A 20,281-nucleotide genomic window follows, 5' to 3' on the forward strand; every position below is an offset into this window, starting at 1 on the left:
GTAAAAAGTAGTGGAGAGGCGCGGTTGCATTGCTTTTATTTTGCTCAGAACTATACAGAAACTTGCTTTGGCGGCTCACCTGCAAATCATAAACACGGGGTTCGTCTGGACTATTGACTTATTTAACCCCCTACAAGGGCTAGGGAACAAATGGAGCACCCGAATAGCATATCCTCTTTCCTCTATGTAAATACTATCATTGTTAATAACAAGGCAATGTGTTTGGAATGTATAGGTAGTTGGTTACTCTCGAGAGGTTCGGTATCTGGAGAATCTTTGTATATTACCAGCCTGGGGGGTTTCTTGTATCCCCATCACGAACCTTATCCATTGCTGGGTAAATATCTAAGTGTCTACCGTGTTTTATCCCCCCCCCCCCCCCTGACCTTGAACGGGACAATAGTGGCTGGGGCGAGGTACTTAGCTCTGAACATACGAGGCGGCGATGGGAACATGACCTCTGATGAGGAGCTTGATGGTGGAATAGTATTGTCCTTGCATATCTATGGATATAAAGAACATCTGAAAAAGGGACCCCTGGGCTGGAAATAAAGCAGACTCTTTGTTTAACTTGGGCAGCCTGTCTTGAATTGTACCTTCTGGCAATAAAGCAACAGAGAAATCGTACTGCTGCCATCAAGAGGAACACTTTAACAGTAGAGAGAACTGGCTCGATAAATCAGCCTGACCGTGGATGATTATACTTCTTACGATGTAAATGTCTTCCATGATGCCTCCCACGGCGATGTGTCCCTGACTACGCCAATTGTTGTGATCAGGATGGCAACTCAGCAGTAATTTTAGTTAATGAAGTCTATGTTTGCAATTTTACACTTGCGGCTCGTTTTAAGGCCCTTAAAACTCTGAACCCCTTTGTCTCGCATGTTGAAAGGGCTTTCCTCTGTGTTGCCATCTAGTGTGTTCTCTGTGCATGTGGCCGAAGCTACGTGGTATTGAGTTTCGACGGCGTCATGGAATGATAATCGTGGCTTCTATTTGGGGACGTCATTGATGATAAGAAGAGTATGGGCGCTAGGACTTGCTGGAGATGAGACGGCTTGGGGCTCAAAAGACAGGTTATCCATGTGAGGCAAGGCTTATCAAACCCAGACCCATCTCCTGCAGTTCTGAACCTTTCCTATCATCTCTGTTGCTCCCATCTTCTCTCTCATTGTCCCTGCTGACGTTGTTGACATCCTCCTAATCCTTGTTCCATTCACGCAGTTCCTCATAATACTCGTCCAGCGCTCTCACGGCCACGTCAGAGTTGACTGAACGCACAGGTCCTTGAGTAATTACGAACGATTCAATGCGTGCAATAGTATAACAAGAGAAACATACCAAGTTCCATAGGCGTCCCTTTTAGGAATGCCTTCCAATCTTGGCCGGATTTCAGCTCTCGCTCAGCCAATACCTCACGCGCAGACTCTGGATCAGCGGTTGGTAAAAGCGGATTGGTGTTCTTGGTACTATATTGGCGGTTAGTAAGGGAGCCATTGATAGGAATATTTGCGCGTCGCTTCGCATCAGTCTCGTGGAAGTAATGAAGCGCTTACGCTTGATCGCGGGGGGGATGCTCTCTTCATCTTTTTAATTTTTAAGCCGGTACTGTGAGTAACAGTGATTGCAGGGCAAAGAGCTTTCGGTTCGGTGTGATATTCTAGGGAATCACAATGTGATGAGGATAAACTCGAGAGATATGTCGAGAAAAGTATCATCTCGGATGCCACGCGATAGCCAAGTGTTACCAACGGGTTCTCTATTATAGTTGTAGCCCAGCCCTTGATGGGTTAACTGAGCCAGAAGATCGCCAAGTGTTACATTCTATCTGAAAACGTCCTGGGTTTGTTTGCTGGCTGCGCCGACATAATTTCTGAGGGAGCTGAGCCCGCGATTGATGGACAGGTTAGGCAGGCAGTTGACGGATGGGTTTCCAGTTTGGGGTGATAGAATTCAAGTGCGGAGGAGTTGGCGAGATGTATGGGGGTTTCGAGGGGATGACAAAACGAGGTTCAACCCTGAACGAAAGTCAACATGAGAGAGCGACTGATTGTACTGTCTCTTCGGCAAAAGCTCGACGGCCGTTTTGAAGCTGATGGCGGAAAAGCTTGTATTTCTGAATATTAGAAGCGAGATTGGTTCAGTTGGAGGGGCAAGCAGAACGAGTTTGCGAAGGAAAACCTGCAATGAAACAGTTCGCTACTCAGCCTAGCTTGGGTTTATAAGAGGAGCTCGGGTGTTTAAATAATTAAGGGTGATTAGAAAAGCTAGTAGCCGGGAATGTATAGCTGTGCTGATACAGGCGTAATTCCTCACGGAGTCACCGTAAAGAGTCATCCAGAAAGGGGTGCAATATGCATGGCTTATACGGATGCTGCCTTTGTCTCTATATACTTCATGACTTGAATTAAAACACTAAGAGGGCCTCTATAGGACTCGTTTGGCTATTGGATATGGCCATTATAATATGTTAGATCAGTTATGTTCTATGTTTGGTTCTCGTGAGGCTGGCAAGGGATCTCAGAAAAGCTGGTAAAGTTGAAATTGTTAGAGAACTGGATGTTCCATGGTGGGTGAAGAAGTATATGGGCCAATAATGAACGAGATCTTAGCAGAAAGAAATCCGCTCAAGCTCCTGTGAGGGTAGTAATGAATGACAGGACTTGTCATTATAGGAACCATAGCTATCCTTGCTGTTTATGAGCCCCATGTTTGCAGTAATCACACCACTCCCTCATTGTTGACTCTCTAGTCTTTCCATATCAACCGTCTCGCCTCGAGTCAACATCTTTGCTTTTCTCCTGCGAGCGCAGCACCTCATGGTGCCTAGTATAGTGGTCGCGAACCAGAGGAGCATACTGATCAAGTTTATCCAAACCGCAGCCTTCATCCTGCTTTCTGATGGAACAAATTTGGCATTATCCAATGGCTTGCCGTCGCCTAGGAACTGAGACGCAAAGACACTGAATTGCGCCATCCAGAGGATCGACAACATCCCGTCCAGTACTGTCCAGCCGCAGCTTGTGGCCGTGAAGATGAGGTGTATGATGCAGACGATCATGGAGACGCCGGCGACGAATTCCGCAAAGACCCATTTGGAATCTGCTTTTGTGTGGTTCGAGGTTGCTTTCTGTAGGTCGAGTCCGTAAAGTATTGCGACGACGAGGGCGAAGAGACATTGGAGGGTTCGGAAGAGGGCGCGGGAGATGACGCCTGTCAAGCCCACATTCTCCCAGTAGCCGGTGATTTTTGGGGACGGCATCGATATTGAAAGAGCGTTTTCTGGAGATTGTACAGGGGAGGAAGACTGGCCGTTAGAAAGAAGAAGGAAACAAGTGGATGTGAGTTGAGAAGAAGGGTTTGCTGTCTGGCTTTGCTCCTCTGTCTACTCCCCGCTCCTTTTAATTCTAGCTCTCCACACCATTACGTCGACTGAAAGCCTTCTTTGGTCTCAAATGACAAGTTCCGCCAAGTCCAATCGGCACAGCCGGGCTCGTGAAGCCATTCTGTTCGTGGCAGGACCCGCAAGGCTATAACCAGCGGTGTCTGGTATGTTGCTTCGGGAACAGGGGTAACGACTCGGAATACGAAAACTCATTGAGATTTCATTGGAAGACACTACTCGTACGCACCCTAGTTCATTACGCGGCTCACGTCTCAGCCATGATTATTTCTATTGTTGGCTGGGAACTCAACACCATGAAAAGTGGACTTGTGGATAGAAGGGATGGTGTCTGACCAATGCTGGAATTTTCGCTTTCTTTCCGAGGCATCCATGCTTAGAGTCGAGCTAATTCGATCTAACAGGGGACCATGATTCAGGATCGTGCAATCGCTTCGGCCATTTCGGCGGTAGTGCCTATCCTGGTCGCACCCCTTGAGACCCTGCAATGTTTTTATATGACTGGAATGACGTCGGGTGGGAGAAGTTTATACCGAGGAAGCCAATCTGATCTGCTTTTCTGATTTCATCTTTGTACTCCGGACGCTTCACAGAGGGAGAAATGGCATCCACGAACGAGCCCAGCGAGACGAGAACAGCTGCAATTGATGCATCTACAAGAGGTAACAGAAAAGGAATGGAGTTTCGTGGTGCCCAGTACTTACTAGAGAATCACAGATGACGGCCGGATCGATATCGAGATACCCACGACGCTGAGCCGACGACTGTCCAAACTTCCCAATTTCGAGGAACTCGACACGACTCCCGGATTGGCTTCGCCCGCATACCAACAATATGAGAACCGAGATAATTCCGTCATCCCTCTCAACATTGTCATCCAAGTCATTGGAAGCCGTGGCGATGTCCAACCCTTTATTGCGCTGGCGCACGAGTTACAGAAACACGGTCATAGAATTCGACTGGCCACCCACGACGTATTCGAGACCTTTGTTCAGTCGTCCAATATCGAGTTCTACCCTGTCGGAGGCGATCCATCTCAGCTTATGGCATATATGGTCAAGAACCCAGGGCTCATCCCGAGCATCGACAGTCTTCGAGCCGGAGACATCAATACCAAGAGGAGGATGATTGCCCAGATGCTCGATGGGTTCTGGGACTCGTGCATAATGCCTGATCCCAAGACAGGCGACCCATTTGTGGCAGATGCTATTATTGCGAATCCACCTAGCTTTGCACATGTTCATTGCGCCGAGGCATTGGGTGTTCCTCTACACATGATGTTCACTATGCCTTGGACTAGTACAGCAGCTTTTCCTCACCCTTTGGCGAATATCAATGACCCGAGTACTGGCAAGGAACGTGAAGTTGCCAATTACTTGTCTTATAGTGTGGTGGAGTTTCTGACCTGGCAAGGGTAACTTACTCATCAACATTGCCCGGTTGGACTCAAGGACTGACAAGAGTCTAGGCTCGGGGACCTGGTCAATCACTGGCGAGAAGCCAAACTCGGCCTCGAGCATGTTCCCATGAACGAAGGTCCAAGACTTCTCAAGTCTCTGGAAGTGCCATTCACATACTGCTGGTCTCCAGCTCTGATTCCAAAACCGAGAGAATGGGGCCACAACATAAGTAGGTGCCATACAACTGGATGTACGATATAGGACTGCTCTTACAAACGATTCAGGTATCTCTGGATTCTTTTTCCGACAACCCCCTTCCTACGAACCCCCTGAAGATCTCGCAACTTTCCTCAAAGGCGGACCCAAGCCTATCTACGTCGGATTCGGAAGCATTGTTGTCGATGACCCAGCTCGCCTGATGATCATGGTCCTGAAAGCGATCAAAACAGCCGGAGTTCGAGCTATCATATCCCAGGGATGGAGTAAACTTGAGGGCGAGGATGACCCTAATATCTTTTACGTCGGTGATTGTCCCCACGAATACCTGTTTCAGCAGGTCTCTGCTGTTGTTCACCACGGCGGCGCTGGAACGGCGGCTTGCGGGTTATTTTATGGTATACCGACGGTGATCGTCCCGTTTTTTGGAGAGTAAGAAGCCATGTCTTTTTGACCCATAATCAATAACTGACATGACAACTATTGATAGTCAACCTTTCTGGGGTCAGATGGTAGCCAACGCCGGCGCTGGCCCACAACCAATCCCTTACTCATCCCTGACATCGAGGAATCTCACCGATGCTATAGTACATGCATTGACGCCAGAAGTTGCGATCGCGGCGCAGAAAATGTCTGAGAGTATGAAAGCAGAATCAGGAGTCCAGGCCGCGGTCCAGCATTTTCATGCTAATTTGCCTATTGAGCCACAGCGCTGTGATCTGTTCCCAGAGCTTCCGGCGTCTTGGTCTTACAAAGGAAAAAGACACCAAGTCGTGCTGTCGAAAAAGGCAGAGCGAATCTTGACTGGAGCAAACAAACTTGAGAGGAGCAAGTTGAAGTTGTAAGTAGGTCTTGCCTCCTATGTTAATGTTGCTGACACCTTGTTGAATAGTCACAAACCAAAGCCCATATTTATCGAAAGCAGACGTTGGGACCCGTTCACGGCCGTTGGATCAGCATCTATGGAGGTTGCTGCTTCGATGGCAGATGCGACAGCAGGAGTTTTCGTGAAACCCTATGAGACTATCAAGGAGCATCAAACGCGAACAAAAACATCACTAGAGAGCGGATCAAGTCAGGCGCGATCGCAAAGCGATTCCACAAGCGTCAGCGAATCCGGAGTGGCGAGGAGAGCGGTTGGAACTTCGACCAAGAGTCTGGGGAAACTAGCCGTTACATCGGCAAAAGGCATATTTGTCGACATTCCTATCGCGGTCACGGATGGACTGCGCGCTGTGCCGAATCTCTACGGGGAGGATGTGAGGGCCCGAGATCATATCACTGGCTTCAGGAGTGGTGCGATGGTTGCTGGTAAGAACTTTTATCACGGCATCTTTGAGGCCTTGACAGACATTGCCGTGTACACGTACCACGGGAAGCGTGAAGAAAATGCATTGGGGGCTGCAAAGGGCTTGGGAAAGGGCGCATTGAGCTTGGTCACCAAGACGACTGCTGCCACCATCGGGCTGGTTGCGTATCCAGCTCAGGGGATTCACCGAAGCATCAGAGCTGCTGTTGTGACGTCAACGCCCAAGGCTATCGAGGCGGCTATGCGCATCGAGGGAGATTGGCTACTCAAGAAGAAGCCAGTGTCTGAGGAGGAAACTCGTTGTGCAGTTGCGGACTTTGAGACGTTGCGGAACTCGAAACCCACCAAGGTTGTGTCAGGGTAAACAGGCACCTGTAGACTTTTCTTGTATAACATCTTTGTATTCGATAGATTTGTAATCTGTTTTATAGACCTTATATATACTTTAACTACATGCGAGCATGAATTTTCGATACCTTTCCCACTACGTTTGTCGGCCATTCTATAAAAGTAGACAACTCGTCACTGAGCATTGTCCTAATGGAGTCGACGAGATGCTCTGACCAGCCCTCTAGAAACCATGCCTCCTCAAGTATTGCTATTAGAGGGGCGTAATAGGCAAAGATGAGCAAGGCTGGTGGCTCCTGTCGTTTCAAAGCTGCGATGAATGTCTCCTGTAGACGATAGAGCCAGCCAAATATGAGCTGATTACTCGAAGGAACTTTGCACGCGCCCTTTTCGCTGCCGTAGTTGGCCTCGTATATCGAAGACAGAGATGAGAGAGCGTGATCGTAGATGGTCATGTTGATGCTCGGGTTGGTGGTCAACCACTGTCGTAATTTGGTAAAGGGTTCGCTCCAGTCAATGTGCGGATGCGCAGAGCTCTCGACCTCTTCTTCTGGCCCAGTGTCTGCAAGGGGTTCCAAGAGTCCTGTGAAGAGCGTGGCAGGATCTACAGTCTGTCTGATCAATCGAACGCCGTGTATCAATGGCAGTTGCTGAAGTGTGGCTTCGTCTCCAACCTTACAGACGAGCAGATCCTTGGGCGATGTCGGACCGGCAGCAAAGGCGCAGTAAGACACGACCGTTGCGGCGACGTACAGGGCACCGCAATTTTCCTCCGTGATGTTTGAAAGCGTCTCGTTGAGCTTCTTGAGGCCTACTTCCGAGTGTTGGGTGGCTATCGAGCGATGCCGAGCTCGACTATCGGACCCGGCGGGTTCTAAGTAGGCGAGGTGGAAACCAGCCAGGGCGTAGATGAGATGCAGCACGAAGTGATGAGAAAAGCCTATCCTGGGGACGTTGTTCCGCCAGAAGTGGCCTATACGGTCATTTGGTTTGGAGAGTGTCCCAGCGGTGTGATGGATAAAGTGAAGCATCAAATCAGCATCGACAACGTTTAGTGAGCAGGCTTCCGAGTCGGCCGGAGGGGAAGCCGAAGAAGTGGTTGAGGCGTTTGAAGTTGGCGATCCCGGGGCTGTTGCCTCTCTGAGAGCATTGCCGAGGGCAGCCCAGTCTTTGCGCGGACGACCCGGACCCCGATGAGGCAAACTCTTCTGGTTTGCCTCCAGCTCGTCGGAAAGGGCCTTTGGTATTGGGCCATAGGTGGGAGGAGAGTGAGGGTCGAAGCTACAGGGGACGTTGAAGCGCATGCAGTTGAAGCACATGGGCTTTGTCTCGTCGCACTGCATTGTTTAGTGACGGGGATAGGAACGATGAGATGTAAAGATTACCTTGACTTTGCGCTTCTTACAGTTGAGACAGCCATTTCGGGACTTGCGATGAGGTCGCCGGTGCTGACGGCTGAGTGCCGAGTTGGAGGTGGGCTGCATTGTCGCTTGCTTAGCGGCTGATGAACAAGGGCTATTGTGAGCAATGTCTTGGAGTAAGTTTGATGCATTCGAGATGTTAAGATGAAAGTAGATGAAAGAGCCATCGTTGATGAGCGTCGAGATGCTGTCAAATAGATAATGAGCCACAGTGACACGCACGCAATCGAGCATTGCATCTTGGCGACCGGAACTTGCGGAACAGGAAGCATCGGATCCATCTGACATGAGAAATTTCGTATTCCGGTAATACGAGAATTATGCAACCGCTCCCGAGGGCGCCGCCGTCGAATCGGAAGCCCTTGTTGACCTGAAGGATTCCCATCATTTAGCTTAAAATGCTTGTCTTGTCCTTATCGAGTGATTCTGTCCATATCCCGGGGCTTTTATCATCCGACGTGACAGGCCTGCGTGTTCGGCTCTGGGGTGTCATGGTTATCCGAGCGAAAATTATTTCATTGGTGTGCGATACGCGGGAGTACGGTCGGATATAGCTTAGCAAGCGATAAACGCCAAGACAATACGGTTGGGTCTTGGTGTCTCGTATTACAGATAACGTGGCAACAGGTATACGCGTTCTTCGGTTGTCAATGCAAGTCTCTTTTAGTAGATGTAACTATCAAAGGTGGCTCGCAGCAAGTAGCTTTATAAGCTTTTCTGAATATTTACAAGGCAGTATATTGAATAAGCAATCTGGGGAAGAAGAATCAATCATAGCTCATCTCCATCAAGATATAAAGAAAGAGAGAAAAGAGGTGCATGGTCAAGAGAAGCACAAGTAAGACAAAGAAAAGGACCTGAATAGGAACAAAAATAGGTTGGTCTCTGGGAGACGGCGAACCCACTAAAGAGCCTTCCCCCAAACATCCTCTCAATGCCCACGGCGCTTCTCCTTGCGCTTGGGCTCACATGACCCCTTGCATTGAGGGCATTCAAACTCGTCCTTGGAGGTATAGACGCGGACGAGGCATCGCGGGCATCGCCACCACTTGTCGGAATAGTATCGATCCTCGAGCCATTCTTTATTGACGACGATGCCACGCTTCTGGATATCCTCGCGATGGTATTCGCGCAGATGGTCGCGGAAGTGATCGCGGCGGGAGAAGGGCTCGTTGGAGCGTGTGCACCGTGGGTAGTCGCAATGGTATGCCTCCTTGGTTGAATCGGGATTATGGGCGTTTCTGTAGTGGCGCTGGAGATCGGCGGACCGCTTGAAGGGTTTGACATTACACCCGGGATAAAGGCAGTGATTACTGGTGCATGTTAGATTATAAAGTGAGAGGAATTGACGGGGCCTGCTGTACACTGAAGTGTATAGATTCGCGGGTTGACTCGACTCTGCCAAGATCTGGGATGAAGAATCCGGGTACGAATACGTGCTCGGCACTTCTGCAGATCGAGGTGTTTCTTCAGAGGGGTCCTTGTAGGTAGATGAGCTTGGCCACTGCGGTGTTTCCAAGGCAGAGGAAGAAGAATACTGGTACGAATAAGTGATTGTCTCCTCTGTGGGCCGAGTTGGTTCTACTTCTTCAATGACGACTTCATCATACACAGGCAACATATGTTGCTGGTAGGCAGAGGAATGCAGGTAGGGATCCATGTTGACTTAATGGCCAGGGGGTTGAATATTTTGCGATGTCTTCAGGAGGTAAAATGAAAGAATGGAGGATAAGCATGAGCAGAACTGGAGAGAAATGTGACGGGGATGCATCTTATGTGCAAACCATCCATTGTCTTATCTTTGTGCCCTTGGCATTACGGTTGTCACACAGCATCGACCACAAGACCTTTCACTTGAATCGGGTTGTCGTTGATTGGAGGTGGCTGCTTGCACATTGATATGACTGGCAAAGAGTCTTGACACTAAACCCGAAGGGTAACGACCAACAGTGTTGCCTGGCCACTGGGAGACGGACACGTCGTTTTGTACATTCAACGATATGTATTTCCTATTGGGCTGAGCTTGGAGGTGCGTGTGCTTATGCTCTCTGAGCATTGCTGGTGATGACTGGCCAGCCAGAGTTGGTGTTGATCCTTGGGGTGGTACGGATAACATACCCAGCGTGGATGCGTAAGGTACATTAGCGCTAGTGCCGCTATGATTTTCTATTTGGGCTTTGCTGTTATCATGTCTTTATACATCTATTCTTTGATGTTGTGACGGATATACCGCTTGAGAACCGTGATGAAACTCAACAACAACGCGTGGACAACGGGCTCGCAGAAACAAGTCGTATGGAGAACCCAATTTATATATGCCATAATTAATAATTGATTGTATAATACTGACAACAAATACTAATACAACATCTAATAACCTGCTCAGGTATGATAGATGGCCCAGTGAACAGGCTGTTGCTTCACATTGCCGCTGCAGTGCAAATCACCCGTAGCACCGATCTTGCCATCCTTGCTATACTTCTCAACGGACGTGTTGATGATGTCGATGAGGTCCTGTCCGCCAAACGCAAAATTCACGTTTCCATCAACCTTGGTAGCTTCGACTCCAAACGTACAGGTGCCGGCAGCCGCAATCTTGCGCTGGTTCTTGCCCACGACTTGCGTCGTCCACTTGGTGCCGCCGTCTCCTTCAATGTTCTTGATGATGGACTCGCAATCCTTCACCAATGGAGACTTGTCGCTCGTCTCGTTCACAAAGGTTGAATCTCCGCACTCGTTCTTGCCAGGGGGCATGTCGCACGGGTAGGAGGGGCTGGAGCCCTTGGAGGTCGTATCCCATGATTGAAATGCGCGCTCAGGGCTACATACAGGGAGACGCACGAGGCCTGGGGTCGTGATGTCGACATCAATAAGGTCCCGGAAGGTACTGTCATCGCTGCTAGGGTCCCAGTCGGTCTCGACGTTCTTTTTCCCATTCTTGTTGTAAGTGCGGACGGATCTAGGTAAACCATTCAGTTAGCCACTGCATTGCGGCAGGGGTAGAAATGGAAAGGAAAGAAAACCCTCGAGTTGCAAAATGACTCAGCTGTTGGAGAGCCTGCAAAACTGGCTTGCGAATGACTCACCCTTTGATCAGGTCCTCTTTTGTGATGCCTCCAAACAAAGTGCCGTCCAACGAGCCCAGGCCGGGCGGCGCACTGAACTTGTTGTTCTTACAAGTCCTCTCACAGTGGGTATGGATGTAGGAACAAGAGCATTCTTCAGAGTCACCCTTGGGATAGACCAAATAGTAACGTCTCCCTTCGTAGCACACGCTGGTGGCGTCCATGGTGTCCTCGTCGAGATAGTCTTTGACAGGGTATTCCTCGTTGCAGTTGTAACCTGAGTCGAGAACAAAAGCATACGTCTTGGAAAGTCGCCAGAGGGTAGGGATGTTGAGCCCGTAGAAGGACTTCTCAATGTTGGCTTGGAGATCCTCTTCCTGCTCTTGGAAGCTTTCCCCACTACCCAAGGTGGTCCCGAGCAGCTTCCCGTCAGAGATGAGGTTCCATAGTGCATCAATTGCCTTATCTGAACCGTCGAAAAGCCAGCGTAGTGACTTAACGTTGGCCTCGGACCAATATTTGATTGTCTGGCCCATATAACTGTTAAATGAGGCCTGCTTCTCCGGTGTCCATTTAGGACTGATGATTGCGTGAAAGGTTAGCATGTAACATGATTATGTCAGAATATGGGACAACTCACTCTTTAGATGACAGCAAATCCTTGACCAGAGTTGTACTCTGGCCAATCAGCGTCATGGTTGTATCCTTGATATTGTCGTGCGGCGTTGGCGGCAAAGTATGGGAGCCTCTTGAGGAACGAGTTGAAAAAGGGCCCAGCAGCGGTGGCGGTTCCGATAGTGACAAGATCGATTAGAACCAGAAGCCATGTGTTGTCCTCCTCCTCAGGGATTGGAGCAAACTTGTTCCCAAAGTCGTCGAGGGAGAAGCTGATGATAGTCGCTGCCTGAAACAGCGTACGATCAAAGGCCACAAACAACTCATGGAGATAGACAAACGAATCCCAGATCATCTCTGCAGCAGGTCCGGAATCTTCCGCGTCCATTCCATTTAAGCAGGTGCTTGGGTTGCTGCAGCCCCGCCCCGATTTCGATCCGCAGTCCACACCATTTCCAGTATTGAGAGTCTGGGCAACCGAATCTGAGAATTTGAGGCCACCGTCTTTGTCCGTGTCCCTGTAGATTCTGATGACATCTTTCCATGCATCATCAGCTTGCAGCCCTCTCCACCGCTCGAGTATGGTGTACTCCTTTGAGCGACTGACGAAAGGGTCTGTGCAGTAATAGTCTGTCCAGTTGCCGGTTTGAGTGAAATCTTCCTTGGGATTCTTCCCTTGGCTGACAGTTTCCTTGAACAGGGCCCAGCTCTTCGCGGGCTTGGGAACGTCGTGATATGTCTGCAAATCAACAGCCCAATCAGTAGTTCCGCCCATGCCCCATGACTTGTAGAGATTCTCTCGAACCTTCTTGGTGCTGCTGCTCATGTAGGAGACCCGTTCGGTGTCGTCGTAGACGAGAATGTCGCTGTTGCTGGTCGAGTCGACAAAATGCTTGACAACACGGCTTGTATCCTTGAGAATATCACCAATCTCAGCATCAGCATCGCCAACGAGTATTGAGTCTTAGTGAGGTATACCTGGGTGGTCAGGGCATGCTGTGGGTATAGAGATGCTTGGCATGGCATGTTGACTCCACCTTACGAGGCTGTTGGTGATGGATCATTTGACATGGTCATGGCTCAAGTTCATGCGGATTCGCTGGCGAAGAGGCCGAGGCTCATCTCGGTAATTATCAGATCAAGAAAAGTCCGGAGCAATTCGTGCCAGACAAGATGGTCAGAACATTGAGACGAAGCGAGCTTTGGAAAGCCCCCAGTTAAGGCGCTTGATTATATGACGAGTGTAGAAATGAAAAGTCAAATGGTTAAATAACTGTTGAGGCTATGAACTAGAGGGAGGAGGGCTGCATAAGATTACAGAATGAAGCCGAGAGCTCCCAACATGAATGCCAAACAAGTTGCCCCCCCTGGAACGATTCGCAGCGCTGCACTCTTTTTTTTAAAAGACAAACAATCAACCCTATCAGGAATGTTGGTAGCCCAACCCCCGCATACATCAGAAGTCATGGAGTCGGCAATGCTTGAGGCAGCTGCAGCACCTATCGTGACGGCGCAGCTATCTGCCTCGGTTGGCGAAGATGTAACCCACGGGCAGCGATCTTTTTCATACTCGCCGGTCGAGTCAAACGTGTTGTCTGTGCTTGCGATGTCGATGGCGATTCCAGCAGGGGCTGCGCAAGTCTTATTGCTGGTTGCAGCAACAAGGTCGATCTGCTTCGAGGGACCCTTTGTGGTGAAAATGATGGCAACATTGGTCACGTTGGTCCGATGGATGGTGTAAGGGTTGAAACCAAGGGACCCTTCGCCATCCTTAACACAATTTGTCCAGTAGACATAAAATCTCAGGCCCCATGTGCCCTCTAGGTTCAAGGGATACATCAGACTATGTTGAAAATAAGGGTCGCTGCTGGAGTGATTGATCAAAGGAGCTTCGCGCGGGCTGTCATAGATGGGACCGCTGGAATTGTTGTAATCCCAGATCTCAAAGGTGATCATAGGCCTGAGGAGTGGCACGAGCTCAATGTTTCGGTAGGAGAAAACGATGGGCATCAATGGTGACGGATTGTATGTCTCATTGCGCGGGAAGACCAAGTCGATTTCCACAAGACCAGTGGAATTATTTTGCGCCTCGGCAGCTCCGCTAGAGAACAGCAGGAACCAACACGCCAAGGAGGCGAGGTGGGGTAGGAGGAAAAGCATGTTGGGAATGAGGGTATTGAGAGAGTGCGCAGAAGCAGATTGCGGTCGAAGCTCTTGCAAGGACCTGAGCGGGTTCTTGTAGTGGAATTCATTTGAGTACCTGCATGCGCCGTGTTGCCGGCTTGGTAGCTGTTGGTTGACAGATGCTGGTCCTGTCCGTCACAGTAGCAGCGGGTCCTAGTAGGGATGCGATGTACCCCTGAAGCGAATGTCGCCACACGGATGTCCTGTAAAGGGACGGGAACCAGCTCTGCTCCGCTGCCAAGACCATTGTCACCGTCAACTCTACCGACCCTGATTCGTCCCGCAGTACGCGACGGAACATTAGCCTTAATTATGCCGGTCGGATCGATCCGGATGACAGTCTAACCCCCGCCAACAAGGATATATCGAGATACCCCAAGAGGAAGGTCTCACGATACTCCAGGCACACATTTCGAACAACCAACATCGTATGCTAAGTATGCTCGACAATCAAAGGTTTAGTTCACGCTCGCTACAAACCATAAGATGAAGGAAAAGTATAAGACTGAGCTGGCCAGACTGTTGAATCTATCTACTCCAACCCATCAAGCCATCGTCGGCATCCATTTCTCTTCCTTGATCTTTGCCATCTATCCTTCAAGCTAGCGAAATGCATCTTTCATGTCTTTTGGCCGTGGGGCTTCTTCCACAGTTGCCCTCCGCTCTCCATATCCCTTCACGTCGAGCTGTGGATTGCGGATTCGCAACCTCTGCCGACAGTGGTGCGACGTGCTCGAGTTTCGCCGACGAGTGGGGTCTGACTGTGGATGAGCTCAAGTCGTTGAACCCCGGTATCAGCTGCCCTGATATCGACACAGACGGGCTGTACTGCGTAGTCGGCACTGTCAACGATGATGAGCCTACAACCATCGTCCCTTCGAGCACGACGCGTGTATCTACACGGGTGTCTTCGTCCGGCACGACTACCCCGTCCATGCCCACTGCCACTGTGAAGCCCTCTCCTACTCAGGGTCCCGGGAATGGCATCGAAACCCCGAGCCCCATCTAGGAGGGCATGGTCTCTAACTGCAACAAGTTCCACCTGATCAGCCCTACAACCACCTGTGAAGGCGTCTTGAGCTACCACAAAATCTCCCTTGCAGACTTTTTCAAGTGGAATCCCGCCGTCGGCAAGGACTGCAGTGGACTGTGGAAGGGCACCAACGCTTGTGTCGGTGTCATTGGCTTCATCCCGACTCTGACGACCACCACCAAGCCCAAGCCTCCAGCAACCACTACTACCAAGGGCAACGGAATCTCGACGCCGACCCTTATCCAAGAGGGCATGGTGACCAACTGCAACAAGTTCCATCTGATCAGCCCCACAACCACTTGTCAGGGCGTCTTGAACTATCACAAGATCTCTCTAGCTGGTTTTGTCAAGTGGAATCCTGCGGTTGGCAAGGACTGCGGTGGACTGTGGGCGGGCACCAATGCCTGCGTTGGCGTGGTGGGAGACAAGCCTACGCCTACCACGACCGCTGGCAACGGCGTGACAACGCCTACACCAATTCAGGCAGGGATGGTCAAGAACTGCATCAAGTTTCATTACATCAGTCCCACGACCACATGCCAAGGTGTTTTGAATTACAATAAGATCACAATGGAGCAGTTTGCAAAGTGGAATCCCGCCGTAGGTAAAGATTGCAGTGGGCTTTGGAAGGAGACGCATGCTTGTGTTGCTGTTTCTTAAGCTTGAGCTTGTTGAGCTTGGTGATATCATGTAGATCTAACTTTAATCTATGAGAAGGCATTTGCCTAGCCGGACCTTTATTTCGCCTATCTTGGTATATGTCACGATGCGAGGTTTTGTGAATAATTTTCTGCTTCTCTGTTGAGGTGATAAGCATAATCTTGCAAGAGGGGACCCTCTATAATTTCTCGACGCTTTCAACTGATGGCGCTGTAAAGGCGAATTTTCGACTTGAACGGGCCATAAGCACTACATTAGCACGTTAACATTGGGATATGGCGATATGATGTGTTGGTAATGTCTTCTTTATCACAGTTGAAGCCTAGCCCTTGATGGGTTAACTGAGCCCGAAGATCGTGAAGAAACAGTGTTCGCTGAGGCAGCGCGTTGAGTGCGGAAGTATACGTAGAGCTTATTTGATATCGACTCTTGCGTTGAAACTCATTGGGATTGATGGCTTAGATATGTGTAAAATGTATTTATCTGACGGGCTTGCCTTAACCTACCTTGGGGTCTGCTGTGAGGTTAAATCATTTCTCAATGTTATTATTTAGATATATTATTCCAAGATAGGTATTTGGCTTATACTTTTGTTATAGTTAAAGCCTGTGCCTTAATTGGACCACCGAGCTAGAAGACCGAATAGGTGACAGGATTCTTGCTCAAGCCTTTACTAGCAAGACCATTTGCCTTGTACAGTATAGTATTACAAAGGCAGCTATTGATGTTTCTTGGAGATCTCCTAAGTGGGAGAGACTAATGCTGGACAAGGCTGACAGAGCTTCCCAATATTCACAATCTCTATATCATAAAGCTTCGCATGAAACTAGCCAAGTCGAAGGGCTCTTTTAGGGAGGATGAAGATTACACTCAGCTATGAGAAACTTGACCGGGGTGGTGTTTTCGACAGAAGTGACGCCAAATTCTAACAAATTGGCTCGAAAGACGTAGAATGGCAGACGATTCTGAACGTATAATAGATCAGAAAGAGTTCGAAGAGTAAGAGGAGCAACAAGTGTTCAGAATTGAGCATACGAATGTGGCGATCGCAAGGTCTTCGGCCAGGAAAACGGCTCCAGAAGGCTCTCTTGCCCCGCAAACGGGCAGCATCAAGTCCCCGACCCGAGACGATCAAGTTACAGGCAGCGGGTACTTGCATATGCACGGCGGGAAGCCGGCATATAACTGAAACTATATCAAGGTTTATAGACAGGGAGGGACGAGGTAAACCATGGACTTGATTCGTATTGACGCGGCTGGTTGCGGGTACGGGACATCTGCCGAATGCATGCTTCCTATTCTATACACGACAAGATCAAGAAGATGCAGAAATGATTCGATATATAAACATGTGAAACAAAATAGCTATCGGAGTCTCGGGGCGTAAGTGTCGGTAATGCGAATCAAAATGGGGTAGATGACGGGTTGATTGCCGAAAGATCTGGCTTCCGAGACGGGCAGTGCAGATCCGAGGAATATATAAATGCCTTTTTATCGTTGTTTTGTTGCTTTTTATATCCTCGCTCATGCTCATATCCCTCCTACTATCACGATTCACTACACCAGAATGCCTGCCCTTTCTCACTACTTTGAACGAATGGACAATGTTCCGCCCCTAGGAATAGCAATTTTGGCTGCTTCTCTGGCCGTATGGTACTTTCACATTGGGACTAAACGCAATACTGACACATCTACCTAGGTTTTGTATTTCTTTGCAAGTGGAATCTACTACGCCTTCTTCCACCCTCTTGCAAAAGTACCAGGCCCGCGGCTTTACTCCTTTACTCAGTTGCCTTTTTTCTACTACTGGATTCAGGGCAACTGGGAGAGAAGACTGAAAGAACTTCATGACAAATACGGACCCGTCGTGCGATTCACCCACAAGGATGTGTCCTTCATCACGGCAGATGCCATGAAGAAGATCTACGGTCACAAAACCAGCATGGCGCAGACGTTTGAGAAAGATGCACTCTTCTACAAGCCTGTTCGCGACCAGACGGACATTATAAATGCCAACACTGAAGATCATCGTCGGTTCCGCCGACTTCTCGCCCATGCTTTCTCTGATCGGGCTTTGCGCGGACAAGAAGAGATCATGCAACACTATGTTGACAAGTTCATCTTGCGCCTCACCGAGCTTGCACACCAAGATACAGGCATTGACGTTGTTCGATGGTTCAACTTTACCACCTTTGACATCATTGGTGATCTGGCGTTTGGTCAGTCCTTCGGTTGTCTCGACAGCGGCGGATACCACCCATGGGTAGCCATGATCTTTTCGTCTGTCAAGACAGGGCCGCTACGAGCCGCCATGCAACGTCTTGGACTCGGCAAGTTTGTTTCACTCTTGATGCCGGCTCACCTGAAGCGCAGCCTGGAAGAACACTTTCAACTGTCCAAGTCAACTGCGATGAAGCGGATTGAGAGCCGTGATACGGAGCGTGAGGATTTCATGTCGTATATTCTCCGTCATAACGATGAAAAGGGCATGACTCGGTCTGAAATTGCCGAGAATGCCAAGATCCTCATCATTGCGGGGAGCGAGACGACTGCGACGCTGCTCAGTGGGGTGACCTTTCAGCTCTTGACCAACCGGGACAAGTATGAGAAATTGGTTAAAGAGATTCGCACTTCATTTACGAACGAGCAAGAGATCACCATCGCTAGGGTCAATCAACTTCATTACTTGATCGCGGCTTTTAGTGAAGGGTCACGCATGTGTAAGTTGACCAACTGTCTTAAAAAGACCTTGCTGATGAGGAAACAGATCCACCCGTGCCTATTGGCCTCCCCAGGGAGACACCCAAAGGTGGAGAGGAAATCGAGGGCTATCAGATCCCTGAAGATGTGAGTGGATACGCAAGTACTTTTTAACCATCCCTGACTCGAGTGATAGGTCACAGTGTCAGTCTCGCATTGGTCAGCCTACCAGAGCGAGATCAATTTCCGTGACCCCAAGATGTTTATTCCTGAACGCTGGCTCGGCGACCCTCGATATGACGGTGATGCAAAGGAAGTGTTGCAGCCCTTTTCTATTGGCCCGCGCAATTGTCTTGGGAAAAAGCGAGTATTCATGTCTCCGAAACCGCGCATTGAGAACCAGTCACTAACATTGGTCCGTCTTCAGTCTCGCTTATGCTGAAATGAGGCTTATCCTTGCACACCTGTTGTGGAAGTTTGACCTCGAATTGGTTTCGGAGAGTAAGAACTGGAATGATCAAAAGGTTTTTAATCTTTGGGAAAAGGGTGACCTGAAGGTGAAGTTGACCCCAGTGGGGGAAATAGGACGGGATTAGTGGTGTGATTGCTTGGGCCCTGCTCAGAGAGATTGAAGCCCTGTTGCCGATATACATTCTAGCAGTCCGGTAAAGGCCGGAACCCATGTATCATTAGTCCAGTCGACTCGTCTAAAAAGCATCCTACGAGGCCGCAGTCTTTAGAGGGCATCTTGAGAGAGGTGAAAGGAAGCGAGAAGGAGGTGGCAGCGGAGGACGAGTCTTCAGAAGTGGCCACACAGCCTCCCTCGACATTGTGTAGCTCTACTAAGGAAAGGGTTCAACTAGAAAGGGCAACAACGGGCAAATGGTTCCAATATATATATACGAGAGCACATCAGGCCCTGGTTCGCGTCGTACTCACTGGTGAATCAATCCTTAATTCTGATTTTGGCATCATCAACCCGGGAGGGTTACTCCTCACAGACTTAAGTAGACTCTAGCTAGCTAATTACAAACCTGAGATGAAGAATAATTGCTGTCGCAAAAAAGGGAAATCCACCAAGGCTGTTTTAGCTTCTCCCACCCCTTGTTGATCGATGCTCGGATATGGGCTCGATGGTCTGCTCGTCATGTGATCTTTTGGAACATCCTGGACGCTGGTTTTTTCTCCGCGGTGAGAAATCCAACCCGAGAATGTGGTAGTAAGGATTCTGCGAACCTCGGGGTTGGCTTACTGTGGTAGCGTCCCCGACAAAGTGGACAGGGAAACGGCGCACACCGGCTTGGCTGACTGCTGGGCACTCGGCTTCCGCGGCATCCATAAGTTAGGAGTTTCACCCATTGTCTCCGCTGTAGCCTCGACTGTAGAAGATTTTAGAGTCTTCAAAGTACTCCAGCAGATTAATTCCTATCAACAATCATCATGTAAGTGGAGTTCCACTGTGCTTCGTTGTTCATGACTAACGAGCTCGACCGCGAATTCCTCACAAAGCTAACATCCCATGAAAAACTTGCGGCTCGAAGGAAGCACGTCTGACATTCCAGTTTTTCAACCCCCACAGTACTAGGTTAAGGTGTTACCCCATATGGCAGGTGGTATTCTGATGACTCGGGCCCAGGCTTCTATATCCACTCGAAACGAGATTTACTGTACACTTTTGCAAATGACACCACTGATAAAGAATGTCAATAGGTCTGAAACTCGAATCATGTTATCATGTCAAAAAGTCTAGACAAATTTCGTCATTTTTCCTTGCGAGAACGATTCGGCTTTGCCTTGCGCGTCTACATCTCCCGAACTCCTATCCATGATGAGATGAAAATGTCAGCGAGTGCCAAGACACTATGCTGGATCCTGCGATTGCGCCATCGCAGGTCTGCGGTGAGCAATTCGTCTTACTAGGTACCAC

General features: G+C 49.3%; 8 protein-coding genes across 8 annotated transcripts; 3 read left to right on the forward strand and 5 right to left on the reverse strand.

Annotated features, from left to right (window-relative positions):
• Nucleotides 1–2,734: 2,734 nt before the first annotated feature.
• Nucleotides 2,735–3,262, reverse strand: NECHADRAFT_75744 (uncharacterized protein; the record flags this gene model as incomplete). Its single annotated transcript, XM_003054676.1, has 1 exon — nt 2,735–3,262. One exon carries the CDS (start codon nt 3,260–3,262, stop codon nt 2,735–2,737), a length of 528 nt encoding a protein of 175 aa, XP_003054722.1.
• A 742-nt stretch (nt 3,263–4,004) lies between these two features.
• Nucleotides 4,005–6,692, forward strand: NECHADRAFT_75745 (uncharacterized protein; the record flags this gene model as incomplete). The annotated part of the gene is made up of 6 exons (XM_003053974.1): nt 4,005–4,065; nt 4,121–4,817; nt 4,872–5,032; nt 5,088–5,451; nt 5,510–5,860; nt 5,912–6,692. 6 exons carry the CDS (start codon nt 4,005–4,007, stop codon nt 6,690–6,692), a joined length of 2,415 nt encoding a protein of 804 aa, XP_003054020.1.
• Nucleotides 6,693–6,777: 85 nt separating this feature from the next.
• On the reverse strand, nt 6,778–8,482 carry NECHADRAFT_75746 (uncharacterized protein; the record flags this gene model as incomplete). The annotated part of the gene is made up of 3 exons (XM_003054677.1): nt 6,778–8,013; nt 8,082–8,191; nt 8,320–8,482. The coding sequence occupies 3 exons, from the start codon at nt 8,480–8,482 to the stop codon at nt 6,778–6,780; spliced, it is 1,509 nt and encodes a 502-aa protein (XP_003054723.1).
• A 546-nt stretch (nt 8,483–9,028) lies between these two features.
• Nucleotides 9,029–9,757, reverse strand: NECHADRAFT_75747 (uncharacterized protein; the record flags this gene model as incomplete). Its single annotated transcript, XM_003054678.1, has 1 exon — nt 9,029–9,757. One exon carries the CDS (start codon nt 9,755–9,757, stop codon nt 9,029–9,031), a length of 729 nt encoding a protein of 242 aa, XP_003054724.1.
• Nucleotides 9,758–10,479: 722 nt separating this feature from the next.
• Nucleotides 10,480–12,803, reverse strand: NECHADRAFT_75748 (uncharacterized protein; the record flags this gene model as incomplete). Its single annotated transcript, XM_003054679.1, has 4 exons — nt 10,480–11,056; nt 11,184–11,741; nt 11,840–12,690; nt 12,756–12,803. The coding sequence occupies 4 exons, from the start codon at nt 12,801–12,803 to the stop codon at nt 10,480–10,482; spliced, it is 2,034 nt and encodes a 677-aa protein (XP_003054725.1).
• Nucleotides 12,804–13,191: 388 nt separating this feature from the next.
• NECHADRAFT_75749 (uncharacterized protein) lies at nt 13,192–13,937 on the reverse strand (the record flags this gene model as incomplete). Its single annotated transcript, XM_003054680.1, has 2 exons — nt 13,192–13,197; nt 13,233–13,937. The coding sequence occupies 2 exons, from the start codon at nt 13,935–13,937 to the stop codon at nt 13,192–13,194; spliced, it is 711 nt and encodes a 236-aa protein (XP_003054726.1).
• A 634-nt stretch (nt 13,938–14,571) lies between these two features.
• NECHADRAFT_90567 (uncharacterized protein) lies at nt 14,572–15,654 on the forward strand (the record flags this gene model as incomplete). The annotated part of the gene is made up of 2 exons (XM_003053975.1): nt 14,572–14,910; nt 14,971–15,654. The coding sequence occupies 2 exons, from the start codon at nt 14,572–14,574 to the stop codon at nt 15,652–15,654; spliced, it is 1,023 nt and encodes a 340-aa protein (XP_003054021.1).
• A 1,483-nt stretch (nt 15,655–17,137) lies between these two features.
• On the forward strand, nt 17,138–18,950 carry NECHADRAFT_90568 (uncharacterized protein; the record flags this gene model as incomplete). The annotated part of the gene is made up of 5 exons (XM_003053976.1): nt 17,138–17,302; nt 17,354–18,374; nt 18,422–18,517; nt 18,564–18,729; nt 18,782–18,950. 5 exons carry the CDS (start codon nt 17,138–17,140, stop codon nt 18,948–18,950), a joined length of 1,617 nt encoding a protein of 538 aa, XP_003054022.1.
• Between the last annotated feature and the right edge of the window lie 1,331 nt (nt 18,951–20,281).

The sequence above is a fragment of the Fusarium vanettenii genome (assembly GCF_000151355.1).
Source record: "Fusarium vanettenii 77-13-4 chromosome 1 genomic scaffold NECHAsca_1_chr1_3_0, whole genome shotgun sequence".
Taxonomy (NCBI): domain Eukaryota; kingdom Fungi; phylum Ascomycota; class Sordariomycetes; order Hypocreales; family Nectriaceae; genus Fusarium; species Fusarium vanettenii.